Here is a 19,508-nt window from a genome sequence, read left to right as displayed (position 1 = left end):
GATTCCCAGTCTCTACTGAATGCATCCAGTTACACTGGCAACTGATTTTTGCAGAGGGAAACTTTATCATTTCAAGAGTATTCACACTATTCTCTTTTCTGGATGTCACTTGGCGTGTTTTTCTTCTATCTTTCTTTTTTTTTTTCACTTTTCCCCTGTCTTTCTCTTTCTAACATAAGAGGTAGAAGCAATACAAAATTATTCCCTCTACCCACAGTATAGAAGTGCAGTGCTTCTGATAATGTGGTGTCTGATGTCTTCATCTTTTGTGTTGATAGGATCCAATAACCAAACTGTTCAGTGCTTTTAATGCTTATCAACTTGTATTATCAAGAGTTTACCATACCCAGATTTTCTGGTTTGTATGACATATAGTAGATGGAATGTAAATGTACTGGAAGACAAAATCTTTTCATCTGCTTGGTTTGTTGGTCTATACCAGACCCTTTTGGATGGTGGTGTTATTAAAATTCATCTTTGCTGTTTTTCAACATATCTGTCTCCTCACACGTTATGGACATCAGAGCAGGTGAAAATATATTTGATATACCCAAACCCTCACTTCCTTCCTTTTTCTCCTGCCATTCCTTCTAGAAGGGGCCAGATGGTCCTATAACAATATTGCAATATAATAGTAAATAATTTCATGGCAATGTTGCTGAAAGCAAGACTGAGGGTTTCTGAAGTGTCTTTTCTGTTAGCGGTGGTGTCCCTAACTTACTTTAACTATTTTAAGGTGGTCAACTTGTTCATTGCCTTGGTGATGAGTTCATTGAATACTGATACCTCAGGAGGACAAGAGGAACCTGGAGAAAGGACTAAATGTCAGATTGCCCTTGCACAGATTCACCAGGGCCTGAAGTCTTTGAAAGACAGAATTCTGGATCCTTGTGGCAGAAAAATGAAAGGAAGCCTCAGAAAAACAGATAAAAAGAAGACTTTGGAAGAAATTTCTGGCAAAAACATAGAGGATAATAATTATGCCATGACAGATGTCAGAAAATACATAGACAATAATTGCTTTGACATAGAGTGTTACTATAATGAAGAGAATTCCTCAATATCAAGGAAATATGAAGATCTTTCCAGCAGTCACAGTACCTGTGTTCCCATTGCAAAATCAGAGAGTTACAGTGACAAAAGTGATGATGAGCACTCTGTAGTCACAGAAACAGAACACAGAAAACAGGTAAGAACTGTTCATATTTAAAAAAATACTGTAACTTACATCTGTAATTGCCATCTCAAAGACTCAACAGTAAATATTATCCCTTCTGTCATTTCTGCCATTTTACTTTGTTCTTCTAGTCTCCATTTTCCAAAGACATTTTGACTATCAACTTTTTCACCGTTCTCTTCATGGATAGCCCTAATTCTGCTTTGGTCTGTTTTGTTTCCATCTATTGCTGTCAACAAATAAATGAAGTTTGATGAAGGCAGACATTGCTTCTTTTTGTCTCCTTTGCCTTACACATTTTGGAAGGCAGCCTCTTCTGATGCTTACATGTCTCTTCTCAGTTACCATTTGCTGTGGTTTGGGTCATATTAGGGAGCATTGCCAATGGCATGTCTTTGGACAAGTTCTCAAAGAAGGAAAAATTGCGGATCACCTTAGAATCATCTGTGGTCATTTCAAAGATGTTATCCAGAAGCATTTGATGACAAAAAGTGCTGCAGTGGAATCTGGTCTTTCTTGGAATTTGTGGAGACAAAGGACTGCGAACTGATTGGGATCACTTAGGTCTTCTGCCTGTAACTGGAAGCATGAGGCTGTTGGGGTCCAGCTGCAAAGGTTAATTGGATACAGGAATCCATCCCTGGGCTAAATGTGTTTCTTGGGGAATGATACATTTCCACAGTAAAACCTCAGGAGGACACTGTTTGAAATCAAGGAAGAAACCATTCTATTACAAGCATTTTATGGATATCATTTAATTATCTGTAAAAAGACAAACAGGCTAGTGGAAGATTCTCTGCCCATGACAGGAGGTTTGGAACTAGTTGATCTTTAAGGTCCCTTCCAACTCAAACCCTTCTGTGATTCTAAATTTTGTGGATGTTCTGTAAAAGAATTCTGACTTTTAAGAATGACTGTCGGAAAGGTTTCCATTATTTCCTGCAGGGAGACAGATTAGAGAACAGCATAGAGAACAGCAACAGAGTTCAGGCAGCTTCAGTCAGATTTCTAGGACTCCTGAAACCATAAATGTTTTCACAGTAACACATGAAAAGCAAGAGCAAAAAGAGGTAATTCTAACTTTTATCATCTTGTGGAATATGCTAGAGATTCAAACTGTCACAGCTGTTCTCTCATTCAGCAGTGACAGGACAGGCTGGGATTTTCTGAAGAGTAGCAAATATAATGCCTGTGGAGGTGGTATATCTCTCTAGAGACAGTAATAGCATGGAGGTTTGTGTCTCATCAATAGCCATGGTTAATGGTGTAACTTAATGTATAACATTGGTAGTTCAACAACAGTAAGGTAATTTATAGACTGCAGAATTCTTTTGGGGAGGAGGGCAGGGGGATGATAAATTTCATTTATTTTTGGGTTTTTAACCTTATGAATGAAAAGCAAATAAGTTCTCCTCTTTCTCCTTCTCCCATACAGAAATGTGGTGCTGCTCACAGCTTTTCTGAAGCCAGCAGTGTGGATGCAGCTGTTGGTCTGGAGATGTTTTCCCAGACTGAAAACTCACACCTTCCTAAGGACTGTTTTGGAGAAAGTAGGAATCTTTTCTCTATTGTGCTAACACCAAATGAACCAGTGTTAAAAAATATCCACTTGGAACATGTCCAAATTAGCAGAATCTGTTTTCCTGCTCATCCCAGTGTTGACATCTGTCTTTGATTACCTGACCATCTCCTTAGACTCCATTGCCTCTCATGCTTCAATCCTGCTGCCTTTACAGATTCGTGGAGACTGTTTCTGGTGCAAAGCAGTGAACAGGAAGTTGTAATGTCTCTGCAGTGGAAAAAAGTGTAATAATCAGTAAAAATATTAATTGACTAACCTACTAGTAAGATACCATCTCTTTTCAAAACAAAAAGGAGAAATGCAGAAAATAAAGGTGCTTTTTTTTGTGCCCACAAGCCTTCCTGCAGAAGGGCACAAAAGCAACTCTCTTTTTCCCATGTATGAGTTGCTCTATTAAAAGAGTTTTGTCTTTTCTTTAGCTTTAGATCATTTCAGCCACAGCATCACCTCACAGGCAAAACAGCACATTCTTTCTCTAATCTGTAGAAGCTCTCTTTAAGATGCCCTATACTGTTTTGATTCCATGTCTCAGCATTTTCCATGGAACCAATATACTGTTCTTTCTCTTTTCAGATTGTGGTAAATGTTTCCCATGTTGTGTAGTGGATATCACTAAGCTTCCAGGCAGAACTTGGTGGAACTTCAGGAAAACCTGCTACCGAATTGTTAACCATAGCGGGTTTGAATATTTTATGATTTTTGTGATAGTATTGAGCAGTGCAGCACTGGTAAATTGCATTTAATGTCTCTAATTTTGAATCGATTGTTGTCAATAAGGAAAATAATAGTATTTGATTGATTTCTTCTACTCTGACATTCCTTCCCACAGGGAGAGATAAGAGTGTAATAAATGCATCCCTTAAAAGTGATAAGGCTTTTCCCCACTTTATTTATATATTAATATAAAATCTATATTTAAATATATGTATTTAAATATATGGAATTGTAGCTTTTCATGGAACACAGTTCTTCATACATTTGTGTGTAAATTACAAGACTAAACCAGAGTCTGAAATTACTTAGCACTTCTAAATAAAATAACACTTCTAAATGTTGAAAGTAAGGTAACTGCTCAGTAAAAATGTAGATTCAAAATCATCCAAACATTATGATTAGAATCGAAAAGCGAAGTTGGCTGTAAACTGATAGGTGAGGTAACGTTTCATTGCTGCCCTGATCAGATCCATTTCTACTCAAGAATAAGGGAATTTCTATGATTTGAAAGCATATTCACTCTCGGCTGAAAATAGTTTGTTAAATAAAATGTTTTTAGTGCAAAAGGAACATAACCAAATAGTCTGAAAGGGATCTATGGGGTAAATGTCAGAATTTTCCAAATAAAATCTGCTCTGTGTACATTAAGTTCAGGTTGTTCACTGAACTATAGATTTGAACTGCCTGCTTTAGAATTCCCATGGCAAAATCGCCAAGGGAAATCCCTGGGACTCCTGTGAGGGCTCCTCTCTATTTATGTGGAACCAAACTGAAGTAAGGAAGGAAACTGAGTCAGATCCTACAGCACATTAAGGAATAAACTGAACACAAAGCTAATTGGTACCCAGGTGCAAAATAACAAAACAACAACATCAAAGATGTTTTGCAGTGAGAACTTTCACATGTGTTGTCCTTTTGCAAAAAGGGACTTGTCCATTTTGTTTGTTTGTTTTCTTTGTTTATGAAGTTGTATGCTGGTAGGGAATTGTCTGAACCAGTTAGAACAAAGGGACACCATGGTGTCCTTGCCTTGAAAGGAAATTAAATGAGATGGTGATGACAGAAAGAATGCACAGAATTGTGAGTGCTCAGTGCTCAGAGCAAAGGAAGAGTAGTGAGGAACTCAAGTATTCCTGACTTCTTTAAGTAGCAGCAATTAAGAGTAGGTAGACACTTTAAAAAGTTAGAAAAACAGTAGTTAAAAGTATGAAAAAACATCACTGCTAATGAGCAGGTGGTTTGACTGGTAGATGGAGATCAAGGTAGCCAAGGTTTAGCAGGGAATAAGAGGACATACGATCAGACTTGCTCAAGAAAAAAGGTCAGAAATGGCAAATAGGTTTATGTACATGAATGCCAGTTGTTCTCATTTACCCACACTCAAATGAACAGTCCCATGGGCACAGGGACAGCTGTGCTCTGGAGGCATTTCTCCTAATTGTGGCACAACTGGAAGACCCCTGAGGTCCAGAAGCAGAATCACTTTTCTAACACTGCAGAACAGGAGTGCATAGGTTTTATTGGATTATACCTAGGAGCATCTCTGCTCCTTGTTTTTTCAGTGCTCTATGCTCCTGCTCCACCTTTTCCATGGCTTTTTAGACTGGATTTTTAGGCATGTCTTACGTGAAGGGGAGCAAATCAGGTCTGCTGTAATACCTAAATGAAGTGGAGATGGGGCTATAAGGTAGGGGAGAAGTGCTTGAAAGGAGGAATAAATACATTTCCAGAGGCTTGGTGAGGAAATAATGCAAGATGTAAAAGGAATTGGGAGTAGATTGGCAATATCAAAAACTTAGCAAGGCAGAGAATGCATTAAACACAAGCAAACACTGATGTGAACAGCAGCAATCAATAAAGCATTTTCCTCAAACCATGACACAAGGTTTAGGTGAAAAAACTTGTAACTCCAGGAATGGACAGTTCCAGATAAGGAGTTTGTCATTCTTTTCAATGTGTGTATTACAACTCTTCAGGCTGACTAAAGACGATTCATTTGGAAGGTCAGAGCCTGAAAGACAGTGATTAATGTGTTCAAGTCAGGCTTTAGTTTTTTACTTCTAAGTATAAAACTAAGTGGTGGTTGCCCATAATTTAGTATGAAATGGTCGTAATAAGACAAACTGTAATAAGACAAACTGTGTATTCTTGTGCAATTTAAGAATAATTTTCCATGCAACTACTGACCTGTTTTAAAACTGAATTCTGAAATTCCAGGCATTTGAAGATATTCACCTGCAGAATAGAAAAACAGTGAAAATGATCCTAGATTATGCTGATATAACATTTAGCTACATCTTTTTGATGGAGATGCTTCTGAAATGGGTAGCTTATGGATTGCGCAGTTACTTCACAAATTCCTGGTGTTTACTTGACTTTGTCATTGTATGTGTAAGTATTATGTTCAGCTTGTCATACATTTTGATTTTTGACATTTTCTATCTGGATGGATCTGGACATGCAAATTCTGATTATGAGTGAAAGACAGTTTCCAAAAGCTGAAAAACCTGCAATCCAAAGAGACCTTAGGACAAATTTAAATGGAAATTTTCAGCAGTAATCAGAAGTTACTGAAGAAACCTTTATTAGATATCTTCTCTTATGACTATTTATAAAGAACATGTAGCATAACTTCAGCAATTAGGGTTTTCTAATCTTAATAGCAGTGCTGTCCAAATCAGAGGAAAGGCATGAAAAGATCCAATGGCTGGACAGCCACACAAGAATTTCAACTAGAAGAGAAATAACAAATCATGAACAGTCAAAAAAAGCCCTAATTATTAAAATATTTTTATAATATTTTCATTTAATTTTCACTCTTAGAAAAATTTAAAATATTGAATAAATTCTTAAAAATTAATTTTTATTTCCACATCCCCATCTTAAGTCACAATAAAGAATTACTGTATATCCTCCTGAGAATAATGATGGAGCAAATGGGAATGTTTGATTTGAAAAATCCTTTCTGGTCTGGCAGTGTATATAAGTACCATAATTATCGACTTGGTTATTATATTAGCAGTAAAAAAAATTATATGGACTGGTTTTGAAAAAAAACCAAAACCAAACAGGAAAAAAACTCATTTTTAATTAGAATGAAGGAAATCCAATTTTTTTTTTCACATATTAGAAGAGAATGAAGTAAAATTATATTACAATAACTTTGAATGTGTATTTTCTTAATTTGGCTTACTGGTCAAAGATCTTGTAATGCTCAGATACTAACTGTTTGCTAACACAAACAAGGAAAATTTTGTTTACCGTTTAATAATCCCAGTTCCAATTCTGTGAACACAGCTGTCATTTGTTTCCTGGGCACTAAATCCTGACCCCAAAGATGTATCACCTTGTTCCTCTGGAAGTGGCCTGAAATCTCTCAGGACTCTTAGAGCACTGAGGCCTCTACGAGCTTTGTCAAGATTTGAAGGGATAAAGGTAAAGATATTGGGGGTCGGTGTGAATTTTTTGTAATGGCTGCATTTGAAGATTTTTTTGAAAATGACAACATAAAATTAATTATTATTTTCATTCATTTTGTCCAGGTTGTTGTCAATGCACTCCTTGGAGCTATCCCCTCAGTCTTCAGTGTTTTGCTCGTCTGTGTTGTTGTTTGGCTCCTATTTAACATTTTAGGAGTAAAATGGTTTGGGAAAAGATTTTCAAAGTGCATACTCCAGGAAGGAAATATCAGTCTCATTAATGACAAAAGTGATTGTGAGTCTCATGGTGGAAAATGGACAAATTCTCCTGTAAACTTTGATAATGTTGGGATGGGATACTTGGCTCTGCTCCAAGTGGTGAGTTCTATAAAAACATTCTCAGTTTTTTTTCTTCAAGGAAATGGGTGGAGTAGCCCAACCATGGGACACTCTATGCTTCTGTTTATCCCAGTGAAATTGGGGATATTTTTTAGCTTCCATATATATTTCCCTATAATAATGCATTTTTTTTCAGGCAACTTTTAAAGGTTGGATGGATATTATGTATGCAGCGGTGGATTCACGTCAGGTATGTCACTAAAACGCAATTTAGTTCTTTTCCCTTTTCTTCTTCCCTTTTCCATCCATGTAATTACTTTTCATCTTTGTTTGCAATATCAAATCAAAAATACAAGTGGTTGAAGGCATCAAACTACACAATGAAACAATAATCCTTGGAGTACCAAAAATCTGGAACTTAGACAAAAGAAACTGGTCAAAGTAGAGTGACACCACAAAAAGCTTGCTATGTCAGGAATGCAGAGGGGAAGATGTTGCAAGCTTTGTGCAAGTCTCTTTTGGAAACAGAATACAGAAGCTCTTGGAGGGACTGTGCAAATTTTCTTCCTTTTTAAACGTGTACAGGAGCATTGAAACAGCATGCAGCTAGAGCAGTTATTTCAGGAGTTTTTCTTCCCTATGTTTGACATCCTCACTATTTCTTCCCCCTTTGCATGTGCTGTTCCTCACTCTCTTACCAGGACAGTGTGTTTTAACTTCTCTATGTTTAACTGAATTTACATTTTTCTCACTCCTTCAGTCTCTGTGCTCTTGACTGCAGTGAAATAGCTGCTGATTAACGTGATTGCTCCTTGTAGGGCTGATCTTAGTGAGCTGGGGCTTTAGAATTGCCTCTTGTCTGGGACAGCATTCCAGAGGATGGCTGGTCACCACTGTGTTTAGTCTGAGCTGTTGTTTTTAATCAGGGCATTCACAGGATCCCTTCTGATTGGAACTGGTTCTTTATTACTGAAAAATTTGCTGAAGCTGGATTTGTCTCTATAGCTCTGTTTGTCACTATCTTTGCAATCAGTAGCAAGATAGAACAAGAGAGTGGTTCTACCTGTACATCCAGGTAAAGATGTAAATGCGTGGAAATAATTTATCTCTCATGACAATAAAAGGATCTCTTGTTATAAATTGGAAATGGTAAAGCTGTGATTATCTCATTTTTACTAATATTATTTTTCTGTTTTGTTTTTTTTTAACAGATCAATGAACAGCCAAAGTTTGAAGCAAGATTATATATGTACATATACTTTGTGGTTTTCATTATTTTTGGATCTTTCTTCCTGTTGAACTTTTTTATTGGAGTGGTTATCAACAATATTAACCAACAAAGGAAAAAGATAAGTACTAGTTGAACTCACTCAGGGTCTCCTTTAATCCTAATTTGATTAAGTGAATGCTACTTTGATGTGTAGATGTCTAATATTTTGAAATAACTGTTTAACTGGATAAATTTAAAGTAATAACGGGAGTCCTCTTTTCCTCAAGGCTTTTAGCAATTTACCTGTAAACTCTCTTTTCCTTCCAAGTCCTTAATTTGTTCCAAGTAGAGGAGGAGGAGGAAGTGGGACGTAGCTTCAGAAATGAGAAGCCAAAAATGAGTTCTGTTCTGATTCATTTAGATGTTAAAGTATCCAGAATATAAAGAAAAACTGACTAAATTATTCTACTTGGAAGACTTAAAACAAATTATCATCTTGCTCATTCAAAAAAAAGCAGACCCCAACAGGAGGTTTACAATTTCAAGATTCACTTTTGGAAGACAGAATCTCAACAGGAACCCTTTTTTATTTCCATAGCCTGATTCATACACCAAGTGTCAGAGCATTGCTGCTCTGGGTAGAGAGAGAGAGCAATAAAGCCCACAAGAAATTCTTCTGCTCTCTGCATTTGAACAGAGAAAGGATATTTGGGGGTTGAGGAACAACAGTCCAACTTCACTCTAAGAATTTCCTTTTCTAACAAAGTCCCAGTTACAGTAATCCAAACAGATAGAAACAACAGTGGTCAAGTAGTTTATAAGCCAGAACATTTACTGGAAGTTTATGGGGATGTAATCCTTTTTTCTTAGTACATGCTGTGATTGACATTTTTTTTGTCATTTTTTTCTCTGTCATTTTTTTCTCTTTCATTTCTTTGCTGATTCTCAGGAATTTTCCGTGTGATTCCATATAGTGAAGTCAAGTGGAATTTTCAGAGGTCTTTCCAGAGTGATTGAAATTGCAGATGCCCTACTGAACATTGTTGCATGTTTGTTGTAGAAAATACTGATCACTCATTGCTTTTATGATTGATAAGTGGCTTCTGAATCCTGAGTTCAAAGGGATTGCTAAGTAATACAGGGGGTGTAGATGGGAATAAGAAATTCATTGTCAGGAACCCCCTGTAGAACTGGGTCCCATCATCCTCTATTCACTTGCTTGTCCAGCAGTACATTTCTATTTCTACCTTCCCCAAAATAGAAAGTGTTTCCCTTCTTGATGAATCATATGTAATTTTTAAAATATAAAATAGATTTCTAAAACTTCAGAAAGGCTCTCCCACTTGAGGGAACTGACTTGAGAACACTGCCTAGACTAGACTTCCATGATCAAACCCCGATCAGCTCTTTCCAGTACAAAGATCAAGGGGAAAAGGAAAAATAGTGAAGACACAGTTTGTCTCTGTGCTGTCTTAGGTCCCACTCAGGACAGCTGTAACTTACTCTTTTTTACAGAAAGTTGCTGGTATTTAGGGAACTGCTTAAACTTCAGCTAAAGAACAATATTCTTTCCCTTTACTTAGGTGGAAAAGATTTATTTTTGTCTAAGGAACAGGAAAAGTACTATAATGCCCTAAAAAAACTTGGATCCAAGAAACCTCAAAAACCCATCCCAAGACCACCGGTGAGACCATCTTAAGTAGAACATGGCAGAAGATACAACGATGGTGACCATATTTGAACTCAGTAGCCCAGGCACAGGGAAATAAACTTTGCCTTAGAGCCCATCATCTTCCTCATTCAATGTAGTATTTACATTTTTATCTCTCTCCCTTAATTCCATCTAACACAACTTAGTGGGCATTACTTAGGGAAATTTATATCCTATTTGTGATCTATTCAAATGTGCAACCTGTTTATAAAGGTGCATATTAAGTGATATTCCTACCATGACCTTGGTTACTTAAGTTGCATGACATTGTTTCTGCCACTAGATTGGATTATTGCAAGTGAGAATGAATAAAAGAAATCTCCTCAAAATTCTTCTAGTAGCTTATAGTTGAATTTATATTATCGCAAGTTCTCTTTCTAAGCACAAATTACTGATTAATATTTGAATGCAGGCTGAGTCCTAGAAGTAGCATCAAGCATTTCTTGTTCTCTCCACAGAATGCGTTCCTGGGATTGCTGTTTGATATCATAATGCACAAAGCATTTGACATCATCATCATGATTTTCATCTGCCTAAATATGTTTGTTATGATGGCAGAAAATAACCAGGAAGGCACCAAGGAACTTCTTAATAAAATCAACTATTTTTTTGTGGCTGTATTTACAGCAGAATGTGTCATAAAAATGCTGGCCTTAAGACAGCATTACTTCAAAAGCGGCTGGAACTTATTTGATTTTATTGTTGTGGTCCTTTCAATAGTCAGTAAGTACCAATCACTAAATCAGGTAATGTGTCTTACCAATATTGAGCCAAATTTCAGTATGAAGTAACCACTTAGATATATTTGATAAACAAAGTCCAGATCCACTGTACTTTTTCAAACTATATGCTAATGAATTCCTTCTAAAAGGATGTATTTTTGTTTTCCCTTATATTTTTACACAGTACTAAGAGGTAAATGGAGTTTTCAGTTTTTATTTTCTCAAAATTTGTGTTTTTTGAATAATTAACAGAGCAGAATTTAATTAATTAACATCTCCAAATTACTGTACTTTATCTGTTGTCTAACTGGCTTTATGCTTTTGATGTACATGTTAAAATGATAACTGTTGTTTTCACAGTAAAAGTAAATTCATGCTAAAAATATAATTGCTTGAAAAATGAGAAAGATGTATTCAATTTTTCCAGGACCTACTTTAAAGAAGGTAGATCCTGATTGCTGATTTAGAAAGCTCAGGAAAACATAACTGCTCAGCACCATTCTAAATCTGGACCACTATTTGTGACTGTGAAAAGTCTCACTAAAACTGGCTTGGGTTTTTTTGGCTTTTCAAATAAGACTAGATGCTGATCATGTCCTCTACAAAGGGTCATAGATAGCTCTAGTTTCTTGTACACTTTATTTGGTCTGTACTTCCCACTCAAGCTCAGGTTATATCACAGAATAAAGGACAGGAAAGAAAAACTGCTCTGAGTTCTCTCTTTTGTGCCTAAGCACAGTAACCCTTTGCTGTCCCGTGCAACCCAGGAAAATGATGACTCCTTAACCCCTCTGTTTGCAATCATTTGCATTGCTGCTGTACCCTTACTCTGTTAGTGGGGTCAAAGAACGGGGTGTAATGGGGGATAAATACCAAAAGACAGTTTTTCTTTAGAATCCTCTTGGTCTTCTCTGATCTCCTTCAAGTACCAAGCATTAGTCAAAGCCTCACATTTAGCATGTGCTCAGGCCTGTAAAGAAGCAGCAGACAGCAGCTAGGAGGCAATTTCCACAGCTTCCAGTACAGGAGCTGAATGGAGCTAAAAGCATTTTTAAGTACTTGAGCAATGAATGTGTAACTTCACCAGCCCTGAATTAGAGGAACCTGGGAGGATGCAGTTTCCAAACTATGCATAATATTGATATCTTTTTAATATTGTAAGGTATTATGATTTGTCTTTCCTTTCTTAAGCTGTTTTATAAGCAGTTTCAGTATTGATGATGTTTGTGTGGAAAGTGGTGTAATATGGTCAGTGTTACTTCTGACACCTAAAGCACAGAATATAACAAAGCAGAAATAACTTTGACTAATATGCCTTGACAACACTTTGGTTTTTCTCTTCCTTCAAAGGTATTGGAGTTTCTGAAGCCTTTAAAAAACTCATCTCTCCTACACTTTTGAGAACTATTCGTTTGGTGCGAATTGGCCGAATCCTGAGATTGGTTCGAAAAGCGAGAGGAATTCGAACCCTTCTCTTTGCATTACTGATGTCTCTTCCTGCACTGGTCAACGTTGGCCTTTTGCTTTTCTTGATTATGTTCATTTATGCCATTGTGGGCATGGCAAACTTTGCCTGTCTTCCCTGGGAAGGTGGGATTGATAACATTTTCAACTTTCAAACCTTTTCTGGTAGCATTCTCTGTCTCTTCCAAATTACAACCTCAGCTGGCTGGGATGGTCTTCTGGCCCCTTTGTTAAGTGAATCTGATACATGTGCTCCAAACTTAGATTTAGAAGAGGAAGATAAAACTAACTGCAGTAATAGAATATTTGGTATTTTTTATTTTGTAAGCTATGTCATCATAAATTTTCTTATTGTTGTAAATATATACATAGCTGTCATTTTAGAGAACTTAAATGTTGCCACCGAAGAAAGCACAGATCCTCTTTGTGAGGAGGACTTTGATATGTTTTATGAGACCTGGGGAAAATTTGATCCTCTGGCAACACAGTTTATTGACTATTCTGCTCTTTCAGACTTTGCAGATGCTCTGGCAGAACCCTTGCGCATTCCAAAGCCCAATAACATCCAGCTCCTATCCATGGACCTCCCTATATTTAGTGGAGATAAGATCCACCACTTGGATATCTTGCTTGCTTTCAGTAAACGAGTCTTGGGAGAATGTGGAGATTTAGATAGTCTTGAATTATTCATTGAAGAAAATACTGTGGTTGCCAATCCAATTTCTTCCACTCTTAAAAGAAAACAAGAGGAGGTATCAGCAGTTATTATCCAAAGGGCCTTCAGGAGGTATTTGATACAGCGTTCTTTCAAAAATACATCTTTCTTATGCCGTCACAGACAGACCAGTGCTGTCTTTGGAGAAGAAATGCAGGATTAGCAAAGGCTTATTGTATCAATGCTTAATGAAAGTAGTGGCAGGAAGATACATAAATCACGGTCTGTTTCTTCCACATCTCTCCCTTGACTTTATGATGCTGTTGCTGAAACAAATAAGCTGGACACATAAGGTTACCTCAGGCTGCAGCATTTTTGACATTTAAAGCAAAGTCACTGATTTTCAGATGGAGACAATGTGTGAATCCCAGAGCATAATACTCTGAATTTAGAATAATGATGGCAGCCTTCAAGCATTGTGATTGTTCAAATTTTCAAATTCTCCTTCAAATGATTAAGATCTGAACAACTATGTCATAAATATTGGAGAAAAATCAAACCATAGAACTTTTTTCTCTGCTACTGGAGTAGATGGGTTAATTCTTTCACCTGCCAATTTTGCCCTAGTTCATGTGTTTACGGAAGAAATTCTTAAAAGATCAGTTGTAAGCACAGATTTATAAACACACAAGGCTCTAGAATAATGTAAATCTCTTTAGAGATAACCAATATTTCCAACTAGGCTTTATTGTAGCAAAATGAAATAATTACTGCACTTCTGTAATAGAGCTGATTCAGGACACTCGAGTATAATCAGCCTCTGACTTTGATGGTTTTGGGACCATCTTCCTCCCAGCATGTTTGGGTGGATTTGTTTATGCTTAAGAATTTTGGAGGTGTGTTTATATATGCACCTAAGTTTCCCAACCAGGCTTTATTGTAGCAAAATTAAATAAGTACTCCACTGCTGTAAGAGTGCTCGCTCAGGACACTCAAGTATAACCAGCCTCTAATTCTGATGTTTTGGGCAATATCCACCTCCTAGCATCTTTGGGTGGTTTCGCTTATGCATAATAATTTTATATGTGTACTTAAATGGATTTACCAGATCATCCTCAGTTGCCTGTGCTTGGAAGTTCTATATAATTTGTTCTTTGTATCATTCAGCATATGAAAATTGTCATAATCATAGCTACCAAGAGATATAACTTGAGAAAATAATAAGAATTACTGTACATAAATTTCATCATAATACTTAATTCAAATGTCATAGAAAGCATTACTTAGTATTCTGAAAAGGAGTTCATGGTATATCTTATGAGACAACATTTAATAAAAGTTAGAGGAAGCGTTTATTTGATTGATTCTGAAAAAATATACATGAACGATGTGTAATAATATTTTAGTGATTCTTTTGCAGTTTAGGTTGTTCAGATGAAGTGTCATGGTGGATTCAGAACTACTAATAAAATGTGACTGGTTTAGTTCTTCAATAAAGAGTTCAGATGCTTAACATGTTTTTGTCTGTTTTGTAGGGACTATATTCAGTTTCATTTATTAGAGGACATAATCTGTTCTTGGAGGGGTAATACAATTTTCCAAAAGTAGCTACCTATTAGCACAAGAAATGAAAATGTTTCACTTTTTACAGGGAACCAGAAAAGATTTAACATTTTGAGACCAAGAATAGCAGGAACAATAAGGTAATTACTCATTTTTTCTGTCATTTCCTGGTTTAAATACTATTAAATATGACAGTCAAATCTAAGTTCTTTTATAGACAAATAAAGGCACAGGAAAGCTAAGAGTTTAAGAGTTCCAATACAGTATGGTTTGAAGGGGCTTTGTTATGATTGAGCCTCAGCTGCCCAGGGAACTGGTGGAATCATCATCCCTGGAAATGTTCCAAAAACAAGTGGATGTGGCACTTAGTACTGTGGCTTAGTGGGCATGGTGGTGTTTGATTAAAGGTTGGACTTGATGATCCTAGAGGTTTTTTCCAACCTTAATGATTCTATGATTACTTCCAGAACCGGCTGCAGTCCAGAAAAAAAAGGTTGATGAAGAAGGTTTGCAGACCTCTTAGAATAACTCAGGAATTTGCACTCAGGAGCTGCCACACTGGGCAGAGGGATACAGAGATATTTGGTGGCTCTGCTTGAGACCTGCTCCTGTCCAGCTTGTGTTGTTTCATGCAGAGTGATGCTTGTGAGGTGAAACTCTTTATTTTGTTCTTTGAGAGCTGGTCTGAGCCGACAGCTTTTGTTCAGTGATCAGGTACCATTAGATGGCAGCATTTAGTGTAGTTTAAAATGTGGCCAGTCTTTGGTGAAAGGTGACAAACTTGCACACTTCAGCAAAAAGGTATTACATTGATTGTAAAAAAGTTAGAAAAAAAGTCTCAAAACTCTTTTTTTTTCTGTCTTGGGCTTTCAAGTTAGCCCCAGTTCTCAGTAGGTGCTTGTTCACTGACTGTTCTGGCTTTTGATAGACCTTAAGGACTGGGGGGGGGGGGAATTCTCCTGTGTCCTTGGGCTTTCTGGAAGGGTAGTTTCAAACATATCTTTACATCACTGTAAAAGGAAATGTTTCTTAGGCAAGAGGTAAGAATGCTTTGTTCTTGCGCTTTGGAAAAAAAGAAAAGATGGGAAAAGCCATATAAGAGACTTTTAAACACAAATGAATCTTTGCAATTCAAAATTATTTGTTTGAATGCAACACCAGGTTCTCTGCCCTGGATCATAATTAGAATTACTTCAAAGATGAACACTTTATTTCCATTGTAGGGGCAGCAATTCTGGACAAAATCGTACCTGACATGAACACATCCTTAGTGATTATTTTACTTCAGCAACACACAAAAGTGCCTGAATTCACCCCACAGCAAATTTAGAAGTCTGACCAATTTTTTACTATTGCTTAAGCATTAAGATAGCCTTAGCATGCAATGGCAGGGTTGAAAGGAGAATGGTGATATCCAGCTGTTGCAGCTTCTTTGTGCTACAATTGTCCAAAAGGCACTGCTGAGGCAATGTAGAGTTTCTTTAAGAAGTCCTTAAGGTGGTGATGAGGTAAGAGCAGTGAAGAGGTGGGAGCTTTTGGCAATGCTGGTATGTGGAACTGTGAGTTCCTCCAGGTTAAACTGCCTGGATATATGTGAACTTCATGAGAAGTGGTCAGGCACGCTTGGAACACAGCAGAAGAATATTCCCTTCTGTTTGTGAAGTTTGACACTTAAATCAGAGAACAGCAGAAACAAAGGAATACTGGGTGACTCCAGGTAGGAAACACTGTGAATGTAAAGCTCCTAGGAAATTCCTGAGGGCCAGCAGCATAATGCAAGCTAACTTTTCCTCCTTAATGGTGGTGCAGACCTTCATTTTACATTTCCATCTATTGCTTTTCCTGTGTAGAAATAGTATGAACCTGACCCCTGGTAAGTAAAAGTTTTTTCCTCCTTTTATGTAGCCCTGTATCCCTGAAAAACAGGCTCCACGAAGGGATTGTGAAAACTGTCCTTTTACTCTCTGGAGTTCCTCAGTTACTGCTCACCTTGCAATGTTTGCACTCTTCAGTGTTTCTTCAGGACTCAAAGAGAGCCTGTATGTAGTTATTTGAAAAGAAATAACCTCTAGTGGAAGGTTCCCTGCCCATGGCAGGGAAATGGGAACTGGAAGATCTTTAAGGTCCTTTTCAACCCAAACCATTCTGTGATTCTGTGAAAGGTACCAGAAGGAGAGTCCCATCAGGGCATCTTTTCCCTGGACAAAACAAAATATTGTGTTTGAAAAGTGTGTCATCAGCGCCATCACTTTCCGAAGCCCTCGGGGAGGTAAACATTCTGTCTCAACATAAGAAATCCCCATAAGTTTCATCTTGCAGGAAGACATCTCAAAATACATTTTTTTCACTCATATTTACAAAGAATATTTCCATAAGAATAGCATTTTCTCTAATTACCAGTCTCCTGTAATCAGACATACTATTTCTCCCTTCAGTCATATTCTGGTCCCTATTAGGTCGTACTGTGGGAAATTTCTCATCACCAGGGTCTTGTCCCTGAATATTTGGTGGATTTTCCCTTTCCCAAATCCTTATTCCTGCAGTCTGTATCATTTGCCTTTCCTCTGGAGTAAATATGGTCTCCAGAATGCACTGCATTTCCTCCCAGATGTAGATATTTGGACCTAAAAACTGGTCTAATTGTTCTGACAAACCTAAGGGCTCCTTCAACATATTACTCATTTCCTTTTCAAATTCTCCAACCTCTACACTTGTTAGGGGTACATTGACAAATCCTACCTGCCCTGGTGCTCCATGCATGGACACCTCTCACAAGGAAAACATTGATGTGGATGTGCTAAAACTAGGGGTTGTTTCTGAAGAGGGGAGTGAGAAGTTTTGAATGTCCTTTCTTCCTTGTTCTAACTCAGCGGTTCAACTTCTCTGCATCATCTGACCTGCCACCTCATGGGGACCTGCCATTCCATGAGGACCTACATTTCATGAGGACCTGCCATTCCATGAGGACCCGCCACTTCATTTCCTTTCCTTACATTATAATTCCCCCCCTGCTCGTCAGCTCCTTCTTCCAAAGCTGGGGCATTCAGTTCTCCATTGGGTACATGGGGAGGGGGTAAACGGTCTAAAGGGATCCATTTTTCCCTTTTTCTCTCTTCCCTACTTTCCATTTTCAACCCAGACAAGTACCCATTCCAACAGGAGGCATCATCACTCTCTTCTTGGTCAAAAGGTCTCTTAGCATTCACGTACAGATTTAGAGCTTGAAATCCAATCCTCTGATGACCCATATTTCATTCAATTTAATGGATTGAACCATTCAAGTCCACTCAAACATACAATACCATATCATTTTCCTTTTGTCTTTCCCCTGGCTACAAGGTATTCCCTCTTGTCCCCAGTCTCTGAGCATCACCCTCAAAGGACTGGAGCGAGGTATGCTCAGAGTGGTATCTTTAGACTCCTGTCCCCTCTTCTAATTCTTTTTACTAGGCCTTTTTCCCATATCTTAAACTCCCACAGGACTTCCTTCTCCTGGAACCGTCTCACTTTGTCCCATCACTGACCGTTTTCCTCGTGGAGAAATGGAACCTCAGTTAAAAGGGCCCCATGCTCACTTCACAGGCAGTTCTGTGTCTCAGACACACACAGTCAGTCCTGCTACTCCCATCTGCCCCAGTAGGACTCAAGGGTCGATGTTCTTCCCTGGGCCCTGTGCACAGATATTATCGGTTGCCGCACATATACCTGTCAGAGACCGGATTCGTATCTCACCAGATTGTTTGATTAATGGGTCGAAAAAAACATGTTTTCTGTTTGAGCAGGGGGGAGGGAAGGGATAGGTTGGACCTCATGGAGGTGGGATGGTGTCATATCCCTCATGACAGGCCCACATGGAGCCCACATAGGGAAGCCCTGGAGTAGCTGTCAGTCACAAACAGCCTGGGAAAACTATAACGCCCAACACCTCTTGGAGCTCATAACCCAGCCTCAGATTAGCAGGGACTGTGGGAACACTGCCTCTCACCCTGGTCTGGACCCCCCAGAGTGGCTGGTGGGTCAGACACCCCGCCTGGAGGGGTTGGCCATAAGGATGTAGCTGGTTGTAGTTGGCTTCCTGCTAAACCCCACAGACTACAGTGAAAACCTCCCAAAAGAAAAAAAAAGTGAACAGCAAAAGCTATAGCAAAAATATATATATTTTTACATATATCATAGATATATACTGTTAAAATGCTATGAACATATAAACACAGGAACCCCAAACTGCTCCCAAAAAGGGGAAGGGGAAAGAAAAAGGGACAAAAAGGGACAAAACCAAAACAGATATGCACAATCAAAAACTCAGGAACTAGCAAAATAAAGAACTAGCAAAATGAAATCTCAACACTTCCCTTAGAAAACAGAATCACGCCACACCACCAAACCGGTTCCCGGATCGGAAAGAGAAACAACAGGCCTGAACTAGGCCTCACTCCCACACGAGCAGAGCTGGCTACAGGGAACCTGTTGCCTCCAGACCTCCCTGGAAGAGAAGAGAGCGTCAGTCCCTCCTCCCCTCATATTTATAATTCTGTTTATGTAAAGGAATAGCATGGAATACCGGGAACATAGGGTACTTCCCTAGTTACAGACTGGTCTCCAGGAAGGCCTAGACTGAAACTATCACAAGGGACCAGAGCAGACAAAACCAAAGGCATGTGTTTACATCGTGTCACGATCCTGCCATTGGACTTGTGAGAGCTGGTCTTCTACAAGGCTTCGGTTGTAGCTATCTCTTCTTTTTCTTGTCTCCTCTTGCTCCCTCTGCTTCTGTTTCTTTGCTCCTTTCTTGATTCTTAGGGTGGTTTGGAGCTGGAGGGACTGGATCTTGATTTAAGTGTGGTGGAATTGGTTGGATTTTGCCTTAAGTGTTGTGGATTTGTGGTTTTATTGGAAGGGTTGTGGATTTATTGAACCTTGCCTTAAGTATTGTTGGTTGATTGGATCTTGAT

General features: G+C 38.2%; 1 protein-coding gene across 1 annotated transcript in view; it reads left to right on the top strand.

The window, feature by feature from the left end:
• Positions 1-14,466, top strand: part of LOC113986459 (sodium channel protein type 5 subunit alpha-like) — a 32,658-nt gene extending 18,192 nt beyond the window's left edge. The window contains 11 exon segments of the mRNA XM_039380733.1: positions 737-1,204; positions 2,631-2,727; positions 3,333-3,487; positions 5,691-5,864; positions 6,771-6,908; positions 7,016-7,270; positions 7,428-7,481; positions 8,443-8,584; positions 10,025-10,125; positions 10,611-10,875; positions 12,225-14,466. Coding sequence (XP_039236667.1) covers positions 737-1,204; positions 2,631-2,727; positions 3,333-3,487; positions 5,691-5,864; positions 6,771-6,908; positions 7,016-7,270; positions 7,428-7,481; positions 8,443-8,584; positions 10,025-10,125; positions 10,611-10,875; positions 12,225-13,345 — 2,970 coding nt within the window. The 3' untranslated portion in view covers positions 13,346-14,466.
• The last annotated feature ends 5,042 nt before the right edge of the window (positions 14,467-19,508 follow it).

This window comes from Pipra filicauda, unplaced genomic scaffold (genome assembly GCF_003945595.2).
Source record: "Pipra filicauda isolate LSUMZ 115617 unplaced genomic scaffold, ASM394559v2 scaffold1_size10287979_pilon, whole genome shotgun sequence".
In the NCBI taxonomy this organism is placed as follows: Eukaryota; Metazoa; Chordata; class Aves; order Passeriformes; family Pipridae; genus Pipra; species Pipra filicauda.
Note: the sequence above shows the minus strand (reverse complement) of the source record. Positions and strands in the feature narration are given on the sequence as shown.